At 38.0% G+C, this 18562-nt stretch overlaps 2 protein-coding genes across 2 annotated transcripts; one reads left to right on the top strand and one right to left on the bottom strand.

Moving 5' to 3' along the window:
• Positions 1–524: 524 nt before the first annotated feature.
• LOC145012086 (folylpolyglutamate synthase-like) lies at positions 525–4044 on the top strand. The gene is made up of 15 exons (XM_078970864.1): positions 525–833; positions 951–1111; positions 1391–1456; positions 1540–1649; positions 1734–1794; positions 1900–2040; positions 2143–2203; positions 2321–2367; positions 2446–2523; positions 2613–2765; positions 2865–3065; positions 3155–3233; positions 3307–3483; positions 3569–3669; positions 3785–4044. The coding sequence occupies exons 1-15, from the start codon at positions 776–778 to the stop codon at positions 3842–3844; spliced, it is 1554 nt and encodes a 517-aa protein (XP_078826990.1). The 5' UTR covers positions 525–775; the 3' UTR covers positions 3845–4044.
• Positions 4045–5722: 1678 nt separating this feature from the next.
• NEDD1 (Transducin/WD40 repeat-like superfamily protein) lies at positions 5723–9489 on the bottom strand. Its single transcript, XM_078969654.1, has 9 exons — positions 9030–9489; positions 8776–8888; positions 8388–8648; positions 8079–8249; positions 7778–7999; positions 7188–7703; positions 6601–7122; positions 6350–6523; positions 5723–6280 (listed from the first exon to the last, which is right to left on the bottom strand). Exons 1-9 carry the CDS (start codon positions 9184–9186, stop codon positions 6173–6175), a joined length of 2244 nt encoding a protein of 747 aa, XP_078825780.1. The 5' UTR covers positions 9187–9489; the 3' UTR covers positions 5723–6172.
• Between the last annotated feature and the right edge of the window lie 9073 nt (positions 9490–18562).

Raw genomic sequence — 18562 nt, 5'->3', positions numbered from 1 at the left:
AATCGAGTTTGAAATGAGGAATATATCATTTATTGTTTTGTCAATAATTATTATGCCATGTCATAATAGTTAAACAAAGTCATCATTTAACATGTAAGAGCCAGTTACCGTTGGATAATATTTGAACAAAACATATAGTTTGTTGGTGTTTTTTGTACAAAAAGTTTACTTGGATGGTGTTTTTTGAACATACCAAACTTGGATGATGTTTTTTGAACGATTTTGAAACATAGTTACCTTTTTGAGTCATTTCCACTTGTTTTTTTTCATTTACTTATTTTTACCGGTAGTTGCCGGTTACCATAGGACCAAATTTGAACAAATAATATACTTCGTTGGTGTTTTTTGTACAAATGCTTTACTTGGATGGTGTTTTTTTGGACACACCAAACTTGAATGGTATTTTTTGAACGATTTTGAAACATAATTACCCATATAAATCATTTTCCCTAAAATAAATGGGAAGATCTACTTGGATGAAAAAGCCAAAGGAATATTTTTTATTCACCCACCCCAAGAAAAAATAGAGAATTCAAAAGGCATTTTTCCAACGAAATCGATGCTAGACGAAGGAGTGTGTTCCCTCCATCACCACACCCCTTTCATCTCTTCTTCTTCTTCACCCACACTTCAGCTCTTACCTTCTTCCGCCGCCGTTAATTGCATACATTCAGATCTCCGGATATCTTCATCTTCACTTCCTTTAGCTACTTCCTGCTTTATGAAGAGTTGAAGACACGCACATACATAAACCGAGTTTTAGCATCCACTATTAATGGAACCGATTCAGGTTCTGGAAACTCAGACACTAACTCAATTAAACATGGCAAAAGGTAATTTATTTGATCCACTTCATTCGTGTTATGATGACATTTGTATTTTAATTTTGAATCCGTGTTTTTTTAACATCATTTTAATTTTAAGTAATTGAACTGAAACTGATTTGTTAGATGTTGTTGGTGGAGAAGGAGAACCTGGATTCAGAAAACCTAGTAGCGTTTCGGCTTATGATGAAGCGATGGATGCTTTGTCCTCTCTCATCACCAAAAAGAATCGTGCTGATAAGATCGTCGTCGACCATAGATATGAGCTGATGTTTGAGTATGTTAAGGTAGCATTCACAACTTTGATTTTATATTGCAATTTGAGTTTTGAATTATAGTATCAAACCAGGTACCTTTACTAAATTGAAAATCCGAGTAGATTTTGTCATGAATAGTTTTTATATTGATGTTATAGGTGTAAAATTCAGCTTAATAGTACTTACTTGTGTAAAGTTCATCATGTTCTACATCATATCCTGCAACTCAATATGATTATTCTTTCTTAGGGTGTGAGTGATAACAAAACCTATGATGATTTATGGTTCCCCCACTCACTCTTCTTGTAGATTTTGGAATTAGAGGAACCAATTTCCCAGATGAAGATCATCCATGTTGCAGGCACAAAAGGAAAGGTAAATATTTTGGTATTCAGCTTAGATCATCACCATTTAATGTAGGAGTTTTGTATTTATATCCAAATTTGGATTGTTTAAAGGGATCAACATGCGTATTCACAGAAGCTATATTACGCAATTGTGGCTTTCGCACTGGACTCTTCACATCTCCTCACCTCATTGATGTCAGAGAAAGATTCCGATTGGATGGGTGAGTTTTCGAGCTTTACAACTCTAATTTGCTCAGGTTAACTGTAGAAGGTTGTTTAATTTCCACAATTTTGATCTGTTTCAGTGAGGACATAAGCAAAGAGAAGTTTTTGGCATACTTCTGGTGGTGTTGGGATAGACTGAAGGCATGATTTCTGATCTGTATACTATATGAATGTAATTCACCCATAACCACATCAAGAAAATATATATTATAATAAATTCTTACTTTTTTATGTTTCCATATACAGAAAAAATGCGGTGATGATATTCCAATGCCAACTTTATTCCGCTTCCTTGCTTTACTTGCTTTCAAAATATTTGCAGCAGAGCAAGTAGATGTTGCTGTTATGGAGGTGGGATTAGGTGGAAAGACTGATGCAACCAATGTGGTATGCAAATATATATATGCTTATCATATGTCCTCTCTTACATAGCAGTTACACAATAGTTACATACAAGAAATCAATCTAATATGAAGAATAACTTTTCAGGTTCAAACACCTATAGTATGTGGAATCACACCACTAGGGTATGACCATACCGAAGTTCTTGGTTAGTGTGTGCATATTTTTAACCTTATTTTATTTATTTATATCCCTTGTTCAAATTCAATATAGTGTGTTACAAATCTTGAAACCATTTGAAATCTATTTCAATATTAATGAGCAGGAAATACTCTTGGAGAAATTGCTGGTGAGAAAGCTGGTATCTTTAAGGTGCTTCTTCACATCACAATTCACATCCCCTTCTAAATATGTGATTTTGAATTTTTGATAGATCAAAACATTTTGCAGAAAGGTGTTCCAGCATTTACTGTTTCACAACCAGAAGAAGCCATGCAAGTGCTTAAACAAAAAGCCTCTCAGTTAGATGTAAGTTCCAATTCTCTTAACATTTTAACTCGTAGAAAATCACAAAATATTCATATTACACTTTAATTTAAATTATACTGTTGTGACAGGTGAATCTTGAAGTGGCAAACATGTTGGATAGTAAATTGCTAAATGGATTACATTTAGGGCTTGCAGGGGATCACCAATATATAAATGCAGGACTAGCCATCATGTTAAGCTCCACATGGCTCCAAAGGACACGTCATTTGGAACTTGAGACTGTAAGTTTATGTTTAAACTGAAATATCTGTTGCCATATATATATTTCTTAAATCATTAAATAAGAATATTCCCTTCCTTTTTTTTGTGATTGGATACAGAGTAGTTTGCCTGAGAGATTCATCAAAGGGCTAACAAGTGCAAATTTACAAGGAAGAGCTCAGATTATTCCTGACAAGGTATCTGAAGGTGATTTGGTGTTTTATTTGGATGGAGCACATAGTCCTGAAAGCATGGAAGTCTGTGCAAATTGGTTTTCCATAGCAATTGGTGATGATAACTCCAAGAAGGACTCTGCACAGGTTAGGGTTTAGTATTTTTCTAAAACTTTGTATGAATATTTAAAACTGTGTAAGATGAATTTTGACATTTTGTAATTTTGTATTTGAAGATATTATTGTTCAATTGTATGTCGGTGAGGGACCCACAGTTGCTGTTTCCACGGTTGGTGGACACGTGTGGTGGACATGGTAAGTAAGTAAGTATTATGAGTTATGCATTTTATTTATAATAATATTTGGTTATATGATAATAATATTTCAGGTGTAAAGTTTAAAAAGGCGATATTTGTGCCAAATATGTCGGTTTACAACAAAGTTGGATCCAGCTCATCATCTTTGCCACAAACTGATTTAAAAGAAGTTGATAATTCATGGCAGCTGACACTTGGAAGAGTATGGGAGAACATTATATGCTGTGGTGAAAGTGAAAGTGAAACAGGTATATTACATAAAATTAGTATTATCCTGGTAAAATTAGTTGAGAATGATTTTTTTTTTTTTTTTTTTATAATAATTATTATCAGGAAGTTGTGAAAGTAAAAATAGTATGGTGTTTTCATCACTTCCATTGGCGATAAAATGGTTGAGAGACACTGCCAAACAAAATAAGTCTGTTCGGCTACAGGTATGTTCATCCTCTTTCTTTTACTGATAAGTTATAATGATAATAATAATAATAATAATTATTATTGTCTGCTTTTGCTTCATGTATTATATTTATTTTTGGAAAATATTATTAGGTCTTGGTTACTGGTTCGTTGCATTTGGTGGGTGATGTTATGAAATTAGTGAACAAATAACTTAACAAACTCAAATTTCTTATAAGTTACAACAGCAAAGATGGATTTAACATTTATTGTAGTTTATGTTTCGTTGTATTTGTTTCAAAAAACAATCTAGTGTTTATTAGTGTTATTGTATTTGTTTATGATACTTAGATTGGTTTTTTGTAAAATATTACTGCCATTGATTACTATTATTTTTATCAGAATTGCGGTCATATTATGGGTGTGTTTAATGTATTTTTTTAAATGTTGGAGGTTATCTACATAACCAATCTCCCTGGGGAGCTTTTTCAAATAAGAATTTTTGGTATTATATCAACAAAGTAAAAACCTAAACGCCTAGTTCTCGAGTTTAAACAAAGAAAAGCAGAGAAGGGAAAAGAAAGTAAAGAGAGAAAAGAAGAGAAAGGAAAGAAAAATAAAATTTTCTTTTGTGATTCCGAGAAGTTGATTCTTTATTTTCAAATCCTTCCAAAAATCCCCCAAACGAAATTAAAACAGGGGTTAACCTTGCCTCCGCCTCCGTCCCCGCTCCTGATTTTTTTTTAAAAAATCCCCCAAACGGGACGGGCCCCCCATGGGAACGGGGTCCCACGGGACTTTTTGACATCCCTAGACCTCCGTATGAACTTTTGTTTCAGTTCAGATTAGGACTATAAATCAACACCTCAAAGGTTTGGAGCAGGTGGGTAAGAACCTTAAGGTGGAGCCAACAAATTTTTGGTGGTTGTATTGACCAGTGGGATGGTGAGGTTTGATTTTGATTTGTTGTAGGTTTGATTTTGATTTCCACCTATGATATGATCAAGAAGAAGAAGTGGGTATCGTATTTTTTTCTTTTTTCCAAACCTTCTTCAATGGATCGACAATTGATTTTGATCCAATTGAAGAACGAATTACACTTCAGAACAATCTTAATTATACTTTATTTCCATATTAATTGTGAAGAAAGAGAAAGTTAGTGATCCATAGAAACAAAGACGAGAGAGAGAGAGAGAGAGAGAGAGAGAGAGAGAGAGAGAGAGAGAGAGAGAGAGAGAGAGAGAGAGAGAGAGAGAGAGAGAGAGAGAGAGAGAGAGAGAGAGAGAGAGAGAGAGGTGGGGATACTTTTTTTCTTTTTTCTTTATTTTCTAATTAAAACAACATTAAAATAGTTATAAAAAATACAAAAAAGAAAATAAAAGGGTATAATCATCTTTTTAAGTTTTTTTTTAACCAAAAACCCAGAAAAACCTTGATTTTGAACATTCCATGCAAATTAGAAACTTTTTGAACCCCATCCAAAGGTTTTTGAAAACTACAAGAACCAAATTTGCACTTTTGTCTAAATATCCATTTTGAAGTGTTAAATTTCACAGTTTTAACAAATATTTGATTTTATGTCTTAATATCATAAACAGTTCACATTTATTATATTTGTTCAACTTTTTAAGTGATTTGAGTAAAAAAATTAACTTTTTTCTTGAAATTCAAAAATTATTCATTGGATTTTAGATTTTTTTTTTGAAATTCCGATTTTTTTAACTCCGAATTTCAATTTGAAATCCAAAATGTTAGCTCAGAATTATTTTTGCTGAAAATAATTCTTGTGGTTATTTTCTTCAAAAACACAGATTATATTATCATAGATTACCCAATTTCCCTTATTAAAATTTACATAGCTTATTGACTAAATTAATTCTTTTTTAAAACTCTTGTTGTGGATGCCTTTGAGGGAGGTATTGATGTATTATTGGCAAGGCGATGTTATAATTCCAAATTATTATTTTTTCATATTAAATGAGCTTTAAGAAAACTAAATAAATTCATTGCAAAATACTAATTTCAAAACCTGATTGTTGATTTAAAAAAAAAAAACTATAAATGGGATTTCAAAAGTAAATATAATTTGAATAACTGCAAACATTAATCGCCATTAGAAAACATTCCAAAATTACCTAAAAGTAACAACAAACAACATGAATCATTTATGTTCATCAACTTTAGATAAATCAGAGTTTCCATCACATCCTATATACATAAACATGTTCTACCACTCACTCGTCTCACCTCTTAAAAGTCAAAACGTTGACTTTTCCATTTTCTTTCCTTCTTTCCCAAAGACCAAAATCATCAAACTTCAGTACAACCACCAACAAAAACCCTCCTTTCCTTCCACATCAAGTAACTTTTCATTTTTTCAAACCATAATACTTGATTTCTCATTGCAAAATCACACAATTTGTTCATTTTCATAACAGTGGTTAATTGCAATGACAAGTCAAACATAATGGTTCAAAAAGTCAAGTCAACTTATAAACACAGTCCCACACACACACACACAAGTAAATTGTTAAATAATGCTCACAAAAGCTGTCGAAGTTCCTGATTCTCTTTACGCAACAACTGAATTTCCTTCATAAGCTCTGCCTGATTTTCCAAAATCGCCCTCATTGCATTCGACGTTTGCATCTACAAAACAAAAACACACATAATGAGTGAAACATTTTATATAAAAGATTAACAAAAAAAAACACAAACCTCTTGCATATGAAATTGTCTTAGAACTTCAATATGAAGATTTCTAACATCTTCATGAATCGATTTCTGAAAAGAACCAAGAGCTTCATCAAGAGTCCCTTGAAACAGTTGCAGAGAAAACGAAGATCCCTGTTGTGAACTATTTGTTTTCTGTCCTTGTGTATCCAATGCACCCTGTCTCACAAAAACCACAATTTACAAAAATACCCTCGGAAAAAAAAAACCAAAAAACTTAAATTTAATCCACTCACATTCATGGATTCCATGGCAGCCGATGACATGTCATGCCTAGGTGTCAAGCTATTTAAAAGCTCTTCTCTCGTTTCACCTCCTGTTTTCTTCATCATTTTTGGGGACCCCACACCCACAGCTGTTGAAGTCCCATCACTAAAAGACGGATTGGTGCTTATCCTCTCTGCATAACTTGAAAATCTTCGTGTTGGAGTTGAAGATTCTAAGCTCCCTTTTATGCCAACTGAAAGAGAGGCCAAAGGGCTATCTTGATTAGATGTTGATGAGCTGTCATACACACGGAGATTAGCTAATGGTGGCAACCCTGAACTAAGATCCTCAAGTCCAGTCAGCATAGACCCTGTGGAGGATGATGTCATCGCTGCAAATCGTGAAGGTAGTGACACTTGCTGACGTGGCGGACGGATGAATTTATCGGATAATCTCTCTCCACCCCATGCTTCTGGAGGTGTAATGGATGATGGTTCTTCACTTTTTGGAGAAGAAGATGGTGGTTGAGAGATTGGTGTCTGGTTGTCATCCTGTGTAAATTTTGCAATTTTGTAATTGTTTAAAAAAAATGTTACATATTGTTTACATTAATTACCTGTGTTAAAGTGGAGCTAGGTTTCCAGTCAAAAATGGAGTGAGGATCACTGCCTACATCTGAAGATGAAACAAATCTTTTTGATGAAGGAAACAAAAGAGAAGTTTTTTTATCAAAATCTTTTTTAGTTCCTTCCCATAACTTATCAAAAGAGGGAGTAATTGGTTGAACTTCCACAAGTGGAGAAAAAACCTCCATGTCATCTTTGTAATTATAGCTTCTTGGAGCATGTAATCTTGCCAATCCACCGACCCTTAATGTGCTTCTCAGTGGCGTTTCTTCACTTGTAGATGACTCAGACATTGATGGGGTAACTAGCTCTGGGGAGGGTCCGGATCCTGCCCGGGAAATTCGGGCAGCAGAGATTAAATGGGCAGATGTTGTTGCTGATGGAAGAGGGTCAGGCATCACAATTGAATCATCCACAGTACCTCCCATTAAAGCTGTATCTGGTGTGCAAGTTTTCTCATTTACATATATTGGTTTTGATCTTTGCCAACATAAACTTGTCACAGCCTGATGTAAATAAACAAGATTTAACAAAAAAAAAGGAAACATAATTTAAATAAGATATATGAAGATGGGTTTACCTCAGAATTTGCATATGCACGAAGAACAGTAAAAGGTTGAGGCTTTGCACGAACATCATAAAACACCACCTGTCCAGTAGTTGTCCCAGCTGCTAAAGTATGTCCATCATCACGAAATGCCACTGAAGAAAAAGGGGATTCATAGGGTATGCAATATGAAGGTCTTCTTGATCCTGAGTCAAAAGTGTATAGCTTTTTATCCAGTCCCACACTAGCAATCATCTGTCAAAAACCAAATAAACTTGTAAAAGAAAGAACAATATAATTGTACAAAAATGATGATTCAGGTTGAAAGAGAGACCTTGTCATTTGAAGGTGAAAAACTAACACCAGCAGTTGGTGCAGAATGCTGCTTTAACCAAGAAACCTTTGGGTTTCGACCAGTTGTATCCCATAAATGAACAGAGCCATCATCGCCAGCTGTCACTAAAAGGTGTCTGCTAATCCGTGAATAATCAAGCACCCTCAAGACCTGAGAGCTCGAACCATCAGACAAACATCTAGCACAATCAGGAAAACAAAGGTACATGAATTACAAACACCAATAAGAACTAAGATTCTTAATGGTTTTGTGATGGATAGAAAGTTGGAGAAGATTTAGAAGACACACCTGTCCATTTGGATCCTTGAGTTCAGTAGCCCTTGCGCCTGATGCAAGGTTGTGAATTATAAGATCACCACTAAGACTAATGGAAGCTAGATGTTCGTCTTTGCAATTGTATTTCACATCTGTTATTGTGTCTGTGTGACCTTTTAACCACTTTATACACTTTCTTTTCTGTAAATCCCATATTCTCACAGTTTGACCACTTCCACCGGAACAAATGTAACGAGATGCTTTGGAACTGAAGTTGATTGTGAAAATAGACTCCTGCAACATGAGGAATCGATCAAAAGAAGGTACAATACAAAGAAGATTACCTATTGATTGTCTTGTGAAATTTGAGAGGCTATTTGAACCATATGAAAGATATATGTCGAACTGAAGATCAGCTCACCTCAGCATTGTCACCACTGTCGCTGCCGGCCGTAGGAATAGTTCCCATGCTTTGACCATTCTTTCGCCATAACGATATCCTTTTATCATCACCAGCACTAGCCACCACCAAATCTAATCACAACCCAATCTTAAAACTTCAGGATGGTTTTTGCAATTTAGAAGCTCGCAATCACGGCATTATATGAAAAACGGAAACATCGATTCTTTTAATCAAATTAAACCACCAAAAGGAGAAGAAAAGAAGAAACTTACTCGTATGATTCCACTTTACGGAGTTAACTTGAGAACCGGGTGAAGGCGTGTGGCTGAGAATACAAGGATCGCCAGGATCCATCGAGACGTCGAAGAGTTTAACGGTGTCGCCGCCGCTAGCGGCCAAAAGCGACATTGCTGGATCGGCGAAGTTCATTAGTTATTAGGGCTTGATCTTGATGAGATATGGAGCAAGGTCTAATCACGTCGGAGAGTCGACTGATACGAATTATAACATCGGATCGAAGTGAATACAATCGAAATTAAACCAAAAAGGAGTGATGAAATTAGAATTTACAAATGATGAAATGTGATAGATTGAGGGTAAAAGTGGGATGAATTTGATGTGATATATCTTCTTTTCTCGTGATGATTTTGAAACCCTAGAGAGAGAAATTTTCAAAAATAGTGTGAGGGCTCGGCGCCCTTGTAACTTTAGGAAAATGGCCCCAATCACTTTTGTCATCCCATTTGAAAAATACTCAAAATTCAAAGAGCACGTCGACTCAAATATCAACTATGATGTTGTATATTTCTCTTAACATGTTTGGCATATGCCTAGAGTATATTTCTCTCCGAATAGGACAAAACCGATCCGAATAAACCAAAAACCGAATAAGAGTAATCGGAGAAACCGAAAACCGAATCAATCAAACAAATACGGGTTCGATTTGGTTTGGATATTAATCGGTCTAATTCGATTACACTCATCGGAGTATGATGTTGTATATTTCTCTTAACATGTTTAACATATGCCTAGAGTATATTTCTCTCTGATTAGGGATGTTATTATGGTTGGAAACCGACCCGAATAAACCAAAAACCGAATAAGAGTAATCGGAGAAATTGAAAACCGAATCAATCAAACAAATACGGGTTCGATTTGGTTTGGATATTAATCGGTCTAATTCGATTATACTCATCGGAGTATGATGTTGTATATTTCACTCAACATGTTTGGCATATGCCTAGAGTATATTTCTCTCTGATTAGGGATGTTATTATGGTTGGAAACCGATCCGCATAAACCAAAAACCGAATAAGAGTAATCGGAGAAATTGAAAACCGAATCAATCAAACAAATACGGGTTCGATTTGGTTTGGATATTAATCGGTCTAATTCGATTACACTCATCGGAGTGGAGTGCGGTTTGGAACCGCGTTCGTGCCACGTCGATCGCAAATACCGCTCCTGGGTGCGGTTTCGTGCGGACTTGGCCGCACTACAACTAGAAAGAACCGTTACCTGTGATTGGTTGGTGCTTGATTCATTTTTGACAGTTGAACAGTTCATTGACTGGATTCATTTATTTTTTTATTATTATTATTTTTTAACTTTACTATATATATATACCATTATTTACACAACCTCCAACCAAAATCTTTACTCTTTTCCTCCAAATTTTTTTTGAAAATGTCTTCTTCCAAAAGACTCAGCAAAGAAAAAACACTCGTTAGAAACACCATCACCCAAATACCTTCATTTGATCAACCGATTTTTTCATCTCCGTATTACCACTACAGTGGTATGCTACCGTATTTTCCACAACGACCAACGCAACCACTACCACAAACACCACCACTACCATAACTTGACACAGATTTTAATCCATTTGATTTTTTTGTCTCTACCCGAGTTTGTTCAACAAACACAAACACAACCAGAAACGGTCGTTTCTGATTCCAAACCAGAATTCGTTACAGAAACTCAACCCACTTGAGCAACAACTAAAAGAAAAGAGAAGACGGAGGCTAAATGTTAGGAACCCCTGGAAGTGTTAGTGTTCTTGGATCGATATTTCAGAAGATACGAAGGTTGGAAAAGACCAACAGCATGACCGCTTTTGGATTTGTGTTTTACATAGGTTCGATAAATGAATGAACCATGGAAAATACCGTACAAAACATCAAGTGTACATCAAATGGGGGAAGATAAACAAGGAAATCATGTTGTTTAATAATTTGTATAACAACATGACACGTCAATGGAAAAATGGAGAAAGCGATGAAGTGATTTTGAAGAAAGTGTTGAAAGTGTATCAAAAATAAAATATGAAGGCTTTCAAGTTTCTTGAAGTTTGGAATTTTGTGAAAGATAACAAGAAATGACAAAGTAGCAAAACATCAGACGATATCGACAGTGGTTCAAAATGCAGCAGAACATCTGAGTCCGACCACACTACATCAGATGCTCGTGTTCAATTTGATCTGAACAAAGATAAATGAAACATCCTAAAAACACAGTCTGAAAATTTCGTTTAATTTAATAATAAAAACCATAGTCAATAAACCTCATTTCAAACTCATAAGACATTTATCTCAAAATATTGTAACAACTGTCAAGTATATCAGAGTATAAACATCCCAAGCTAAACAAATGGTGTGTGCACTGTAATCTTCCCGAGCTCCTCTTTTGAAAACTGAGTACCTGAAACCAAAACTGAAAACCGTAAGCACGAAGCTTAGTGAGCTCCCCCAAACTACCACATACGATACAATAACATATAAAGCATCTACTAGGCCTTGCCCTCTGCATCGGATCGAAGTCCGAAAACTGCATCGGACCGAAGTCCGGAAACTAACCAGGGCCTTGCCCTCTGTATCGGACCGAAGTCCGGAACTGATTGGGACCTTGTCCCCTGCATCGAACTGAAGTCCGGAACTGACTGCATCGGACCGAAGTCCAGAACTGATTGGGACCTTGTCCCCTGCATCGGACCGAAGTCCGGAACTGACTGAACATAACATAAACATATCAACTAGCATGAACACATATACTACATACTGCATCAGACCGAAGCCCGAAACACATAACACATAAATCCTGTCTGAGCCACGAAGGCATCAAACATACTAACTACTACATCGGACCGAAGTCCGGAAACTACTATTAGCTAAACGGGCTGACATTGTGGCCTTAGACCCGTTCCTACTGGAAGGAAACTCACCTCACACTGCTGACATCCCATAGACACAATCTCATACTGCTGAAGCCCCGCAGACTCAACCTTAGCTGCTGGATGACAGATTCCCGAACTGTCAACACCAAAATAACACCCAATTAATAATTGGGTTCTAACACATAACTATAAATACATACTTTGGGTAATTACTACATTACCCCTAGCTTGGCTTACCCAAGCCCAAGGTCCAATCCATAGGCCCAAAGTCAACTAGGGATCAAAGCCGAACATATGGCCCAATTTCTAAATTGGGCCCAAACCTCTACATGGGCTTCCCTTAAGGCCCAATTGTCCAGTCCAGTCCAACATTTCCCATTCTAAGGGCCCAATATCATACAGCTCTCTAGGCCCAAACTATGGCTCATCTATGGCCCAATTTTCCAAATTGGGCCCAATCCTTCATTAGGCCTTACCCTAAAGCCCAACTAAATATTCTAGTCCATAATCATTCTTGGATGGCTCATTATTGGCCCAATTACCAATTACTGTAACAGCCCGGAATTTCCAGGTATTTATTTTTGGTGCATTTTTGAGAATTGTGAGTGGACTCAGCGAGTTGGAGCTCGAACTCGCCGAGTAGGATCGCGATTTTGGACACGGGTTCGCGTCTGGACTCGGCGAGTCCAAGAGTGGACTCGGCGAGTCCACGCTGTGTAATGAAACCCTAATTCCCAGGGTTTGAGACCTATTTAAAGGGCCTTATGGCCGTCATTTGTGCTCACCAGTCCATAGAGAAAAACCCTAGAGTGCTTGAACGTTTTGAGAGAGAAAGGAAGTCATTCTTGACGTTTGTGTGTTGTTTAGCAAAGAAGAAGGAGGTTCTAGCCAAGAGGAAGCAAGGAGGTTGCTATACTGTGGATTTGAAGCTTAGATCATCGAACTTGAGGTATTATTTCGACTCATCTTCTGTTTTATGAAGTATAATTGGATTTAGGGTTTCTTGTGGCCTTTGTTGGGTTGATTTGATGGCCAAATAGTCCCTTGCTAGTGATGAGGCTTTGGATCTGGATCCATAGAGGTCCATAGAGCCTCATTCATCAAGCTTTATGAAGAACAATGGAGGTTATGACCTTGAGTTATGGTATTTGTGGCTAAATCATCATATATGGTCATATAGAGGTCGTATGTACATCAAGATAGCGACTTTACGTGATAAATAAGCTTGGAAGGACTGGATCTATGAGTTAGTGGAACAGATCTGGCCTTAGGAGTGAGTTTGAGTCATTGCAAGGCATGGACTCTCCGAGTCCGAAGAACAGACTCGACGAGTAGCATGAAGATTGTCCAGCACCACTCAGCGAGTGGTCTTGCCGAGTTGAGGGATTGACTCAGTGAGTCAGGGAGAGTCAGAGTGGATTGACAGGTGGACTGAGTCAAGTTGGGACTCGCCGAGTTGTTCTTGAGACTCAACGAGTTTAGTCGTGGAGGCCCCACAACTCATGCCAGGTGAAACTCGTCGAGTTAAGAGAATACTCGACGTGTCAGGTGAGGATTTCAGGGAAATCAGTGTATGCGCTTAGACTCGCCGAGTCGTTATAGTGCACTCGTCGAGTCCGGTCAAAGTTGACCATTGACGTATGTTGACTTGTTTAGGGATAGTCAACCTTAGTTGGGAAAGTGTTAATTAGAGATGTATTGTGTTATAGGAGGACTATAGCTCGGGAGATCGAGCACTAGTGATTTCAGGGATTTACGAATTACCGAGACACACGAGGTGAGTCTTCTCACTATACTTTACCTTGAGTAGGTAAAGAGAGTTATGTGATACAGTGCTTGTATGCTATATTTATATGTTATGTGTTGCGCTGCATTATTCTTTGTGATTTATGTTGTGCATGTTTACAGAGTTAGAACCTGAGGGTTCACAGAGTTTGGGTGCACGGACCCACAGAGTGATAGCCTCGAGTGGCTAATATGTGTTATATGTGGTATTTTGGGGAACTCACTAAGCTTCGTGCTTACAGTGTTTGATGTTATTTGTTTCAGGTACTAGTGACGACCGCGGGAAGGCGCCGGCTTGATCCGTACACACGCATGGGATTTATGATTTTTGAGATCTTGGGATTTTTGTATTAATTGGATTGAATGTTTAAAAATGGTTGTTTTATGAATATTAAGTGAATTATGTTTTATAAAATTTGAAAAATTTGTTTTGAAATTTACGGTGTTACAAGTTGGTATCAGAGCCTTGGTTTAAGGGATTCGGGTACACCTTCAGGAGTATTTGAACTCAAACTAAGGATTTGGAAAAATATTTTCAAAAGAGAACCAAATTTTTCTAAAAGTAAAAGATTTTTTTTAGAGAAATTCAAAGAAGAAACGTGTGTACGATCAGTCAGCGTCCGAACGGTGATTTCCCAAAATGCCCTTATATTATATGTTTATGAAAATTTATATGATGTATTCTCTTGCTAGAGTAGGCTAGGTATTCCTATTAGGACTAGAGTGCCCTGATTTGTGATGCCTTAGCCTAGGAAGAGGTGAGCTGCTATGAGATGCTGGAGAGTGAATAGGTAGCAGCGAGGAGCTTATGAGAGATCTGTTAGAGAGTGATAGAGTACTTGGAAATTGGGATCCGAAGAGGAGGATTTGGGGTGTATAGTGAAACGGTGTGGACAGTAGTATTGGGCCCGTACTACTGAAAGCACCGGGGCGGTATACGGTCCAAGTAAGAATCTTTGGTATGCCAAGGATCAAGGAGGGATGAGTTGTCGAGTGTGAGTATGATCGAGCGGATTCTAATTTATCATATGTTGTATTTCAGAGGTTGATCATGGTGAAGACACGTCATATGCCGGAGGGCGTCGGGGCTAGTAATGAGGAGATCCGTCAGATCATTCACGATGAGGTGGCTGCGGTCATCAGGGCAGAGATACCAGAGATGTTCGGGTCTGTTAAGACCGAACTGATTAAGACTTTTGACGAGCGTTATGCTGCTCTTTCTGAGGCTGTTGTTGCGGCGGCCACCGCAGCTGTTGCTGCTACGAGGCCGCAGGGTGGTGATGCGTTGCTGTTCCGGGAGTTCAGCAACACGAAACCACCAGAGTTTGATGGGACCCAAGACCCGGTGGAGGTTATGAGATGGATTTCTGACATAGAGGGGTGTTTCTTCACTTGCTCATCTCCTGAGCATTTGAGAGTACGGTTCGCGCTGAACCAGCTTCGCTTGGGAGCGAAGGACTGGTAGAAGTTTGTCACAGCATACTTTTCGCCTGCTGAGCTTGCGGCAGTGACCTGGGAGAGGTTCACTGCCATGTTCCGAGATGAGTACGTTCCCCAGGTGGAGAAGGAGCGTTTGGCCCAGGAGTTTCTGACCCTCAAGCAGGGCACTGAGTCTATTACGGTGATTACCACGATGTTTCACGAGAGGGCGATGTTCTGCCCTGAGCACGTATCCACTGAGCAGGCACGTATGAGCCGGTATTTGAGTATCTTGAGGCGAGACATTCGGGAGTTCGTGGCGAACTCCTCATACCGGACATTTGCTGAGCTTTAGTCAAATGCCCGGAAGAGGGAGATCGAGCTGGAGACTCAGCCCCTCCCGAGGTGGTTTGAGTTTCTTTTCATTACTCTTTTGGAAATTACAATTACAATGCTTTACTCAAGGATAAACACACACAACCACACTGTGGTGGCCGGCGGTGGTGCTTAGCGGCAGTGACTATTCCATGAACTCCGGCTAACCAAAATACCCAAACACACATAACTAATAGAAATACAATCACACACACCTAAAACAAAACAAACACACACAACCACCTTATAGTGGTCGGCGGCGGCAGGTAGTGATGGTGCTCGCTCTTGATTTCTGGCTAAACCAAACGACCACACTTCACTCGAACTTGAAGCAGCAACACACTCGTAACCTTGTGAAATACAAGCATGGTCGTCCCTTGGGACGCTAAGAAACAACCGGAGTGACATGAGGGCTGCATAGGCGGCGACGACAAGTCGTGGCTGGAACACGACGGCCACTAGAACGACAACATCAACGACTAGTAGTGGCAGGACGATGAGAGTCCGCCATCGATAGGCGCAACAACGGTAGCATCGAACGGTGACAAAAGAGGGTCCTTTGCTCGGATTCTATTGATGAAAACGCAACAGTCGACGTCACTGGGAAACGATGGAGGTGGCGGCACTAAACGGGAACACCGTTGCTCCTCAGCGCCATAGCGACGGACGTGTGCTGAGGCAGCCACCCAAACGCAAATAGCAACCTACCCACGAACGAGTTCCTAATCCCTTGAGTCTCTTCGTCTTGCCGGTGGTGGAGCTAGGTGGCTGCTCCGGTGGTTCTTTGGCGATGTCAGCTGGGAGGAGAAGAGGAAGGGGGTGGCGGCTGTAGGTGCTCCCTTCAGTTTAGGGTTTGTGTTTTTCCAACGATGGGGAAGGGCCGAAGGGGTTACCGGGTATATCCCGTGTCCTCATGAAACTTTGATCAATTTATTCAACTTCAGCCCCTCCATCATAATTTGTTTTCAAACTAAATCCAAAACATACCAAATAGACCCTGCCCTCAGAAATCTTTACAAATTGAATCCAAAACTTACTTTTTAAACCCTGATCCCATAAATTTCTTTCATAAAAGATCCATAAATCACCAATAAACCCTTAAGCTTTCAAATCTTTTCAATTTATGTCCTGAACGTACACTTTTAACCCTCGACTTTCAAAATTCTTCACAAACTAGTCCGGGACTTACATTTATTAATTTATTTAAATAAACGGGATGTTACAATAAACCTGTTCTAATTTCACCACCTTCCCGACCAATGGTAAGAGACAAAACAAAAAGTAAAGGCAAAGGCAAAGCGTTAGATTCAGATGAGTTGAAAAAAATGGGGGCCGACATGAAGGGTATAAAAGATAGAATGGACAAGATTTTGCAAATTGTTTCTGAAAGAGAACTTTGGAAACAAAGGAGGAGCGACATGTGAATGCTAGCGTTGGACACGTCGAATATGACCGGGGACGAGCTTCAAGTTATTTTGACGATGAAGGAGGAAGTGAAAAAACGTTACATAAATCGTGGCTAATTTCTAGTTTTTTTAGTTTTTAATCGTTTGGTGTGTGTGTGTGTGTATGTTTTAAAATAAGTTGTAGGTTTTATGTTTTTAATATGCTTTTCTAATTTTTTAGATTTTTTTTAAGTTAAGCAATGTATGGTATTTGTATTTCTAATTAATGAAATATTATCTTTTTAAAATTATATTTTTTTGTTAAAAAAGTAGTTTTATTAAATTAAAATAGCTAAAAAACAAAAAAATAAAAATAAAAGTGTGGCATCACTCCCTTGGTGTGGCAAGAAACCACACTAGTGTGGTAAAAAATGATGTGGCGCTTATGTGGTGGTGAATGGGGTGCGGTTTCGATGGCACCACTCCCTCCAGCCTTATTTCCTGAATAAATCGAATAACATTTACAATATGATTAAGAACCGAATAAAATAAATGCTAGTTAAAAAAACTTCTAATACCCTCTATTTAGGGATCTATATCTCATTCAATATACAATCAAAAATTACATGTAAACTGTGTAAATAGTAGTTTAACTTCTGAACTACAAACTCGAAAAAAATCATCAAATTAGACAAATAATGAAGAAATTATGACAGTTAAACTATTTTTGAGAAAAATATTACTCTTGATGCTTTTGTCGCCTGGAGGGGGGAGGTGGGTCAAGTGTTTCAGCAAAGTAATGTGGTTTAGAAGTTTTACGTTATGAATCTGGTGTGTTAAATTGTGAATCTCAAAATAAATTTCCCGAAAATTATGTAACATCCGCAAATTCGATCTAGACAATTAAAATATAATAAGTAGTAGTTATTATAATTAAAATCTTTGATTAGGATAATATATAGTCATGTGTAACATCCCAAAATTCAAGGCCAAAAACTTCATTTTTAATAAGTTATTATAAAACCAACAGTATAAGAAAACGTTCATAATATCATGTCATGTCAAATTCAAAGTAGAAATAATCAAAATATGTTATCATAAACAATATCATAGTGTAATCCCAAAGATCTCATGTGCGGAAAGACATAATGTGATGCGATGCGATCGAGTCGGCTCCTTTCCTTTGAAAACGAAGTACTTGAAACCAAAAACGAAAACCGTAAGCACAAAGCTTTGTGAGTTCCCCCCCCCCCCCCTCGTACCTAATAACATACATAACACATACTGTCAGGCAAATCTGGGTACCGGCCTCCCCTTTGGTCTATTTCAACCAGATATCTACCTAGCATATTTGGGTGCTGCCCTCCCCTTCGGTCTATTTCAACCGGATAACTGCCTAGCATATCTGGTTGTTGGCCTTCCATTCGGTCTATTTCAACCAGATAATTGCCTAGCATATCTGGGTGTTCGCCTCCCCTTCGGTTTGTTTCAACCGGATAACGGGGACTATTTCACCCTTACCACTACCACATAATAACATAACATAAACATGTATCATATAACATCCTAGCACACAAACAAGACAATTAAGAGAGTACGAGATAATTGTCACAAAGAAAATTATCTAACAAACAAATCCTACTAGTGGGCCGACATTGTGGCTTTAGAC

Source organism: Lactuca saligna, chromosome 8 (genome assembly GCF_052625555.1).
Source record: "Lactuca saligna cultivar CGN05327 chromosome 8, ASM5262555v1, whole genome shotgun sequence".
In the NCBI taxonomy this organism is placed as follows: domain Eukaryota; kingdom Viridiplantae; phylum Streptophyta; class Magnoliopsida; order Asterales; family Asteraceae; genus Lactuca; species Lactuca saligna.
Note: the sequence above shows the minus strand (reverse complement) of the source record. Positions and strands in the feature narration are given on the sequence as shown.

Bases quoted from the DNA above. Each gene is read 5' to 3' on its own strand.
- LOC145012086 (XM_078970864.1), top strand. From the start codon at position 776: ATGGAACCGATTCAGGTTCTGGAAACTCAGACACTAACTCAATTAAAC. The intron at 2,368-2,445 runs GTGCTTCTTCAC...AACATTTTGCAG, and splicing joins AGAAAGCTGGTATCTTTAAG to AAAGGTGTTCCAGCATTTAC. The intron at 3,234-3,306 runs GTAAGTAAGTAA...ATAATATTTCAG, and splicing joins GGACACGTGTGGTGGACATG to GTGTAAAGTTTAAAAAGGCG.
- NEDD1 (XM_078969654.1), bottom strand. From the start codon at position 9,186: ATGAACTTCGCCGATCCAGCAATGTCGCTTTTGGCCGCTAGCGGCGGC. The intron at 8,250-8,387 runs GTGTGTCTTCTA...TCGAGCTCTCAG, and splicing joins TCAAGGATCCAAATGGACAG to GTCTTGAGGGTGCTTGATTA. The intron at 7,123-7,187 runs GTAATTAATGTA...AAATTTACACAG, and splicing joins CTAGCTCCACTTTAACACAG to GATGACAACCAGACACCAAT.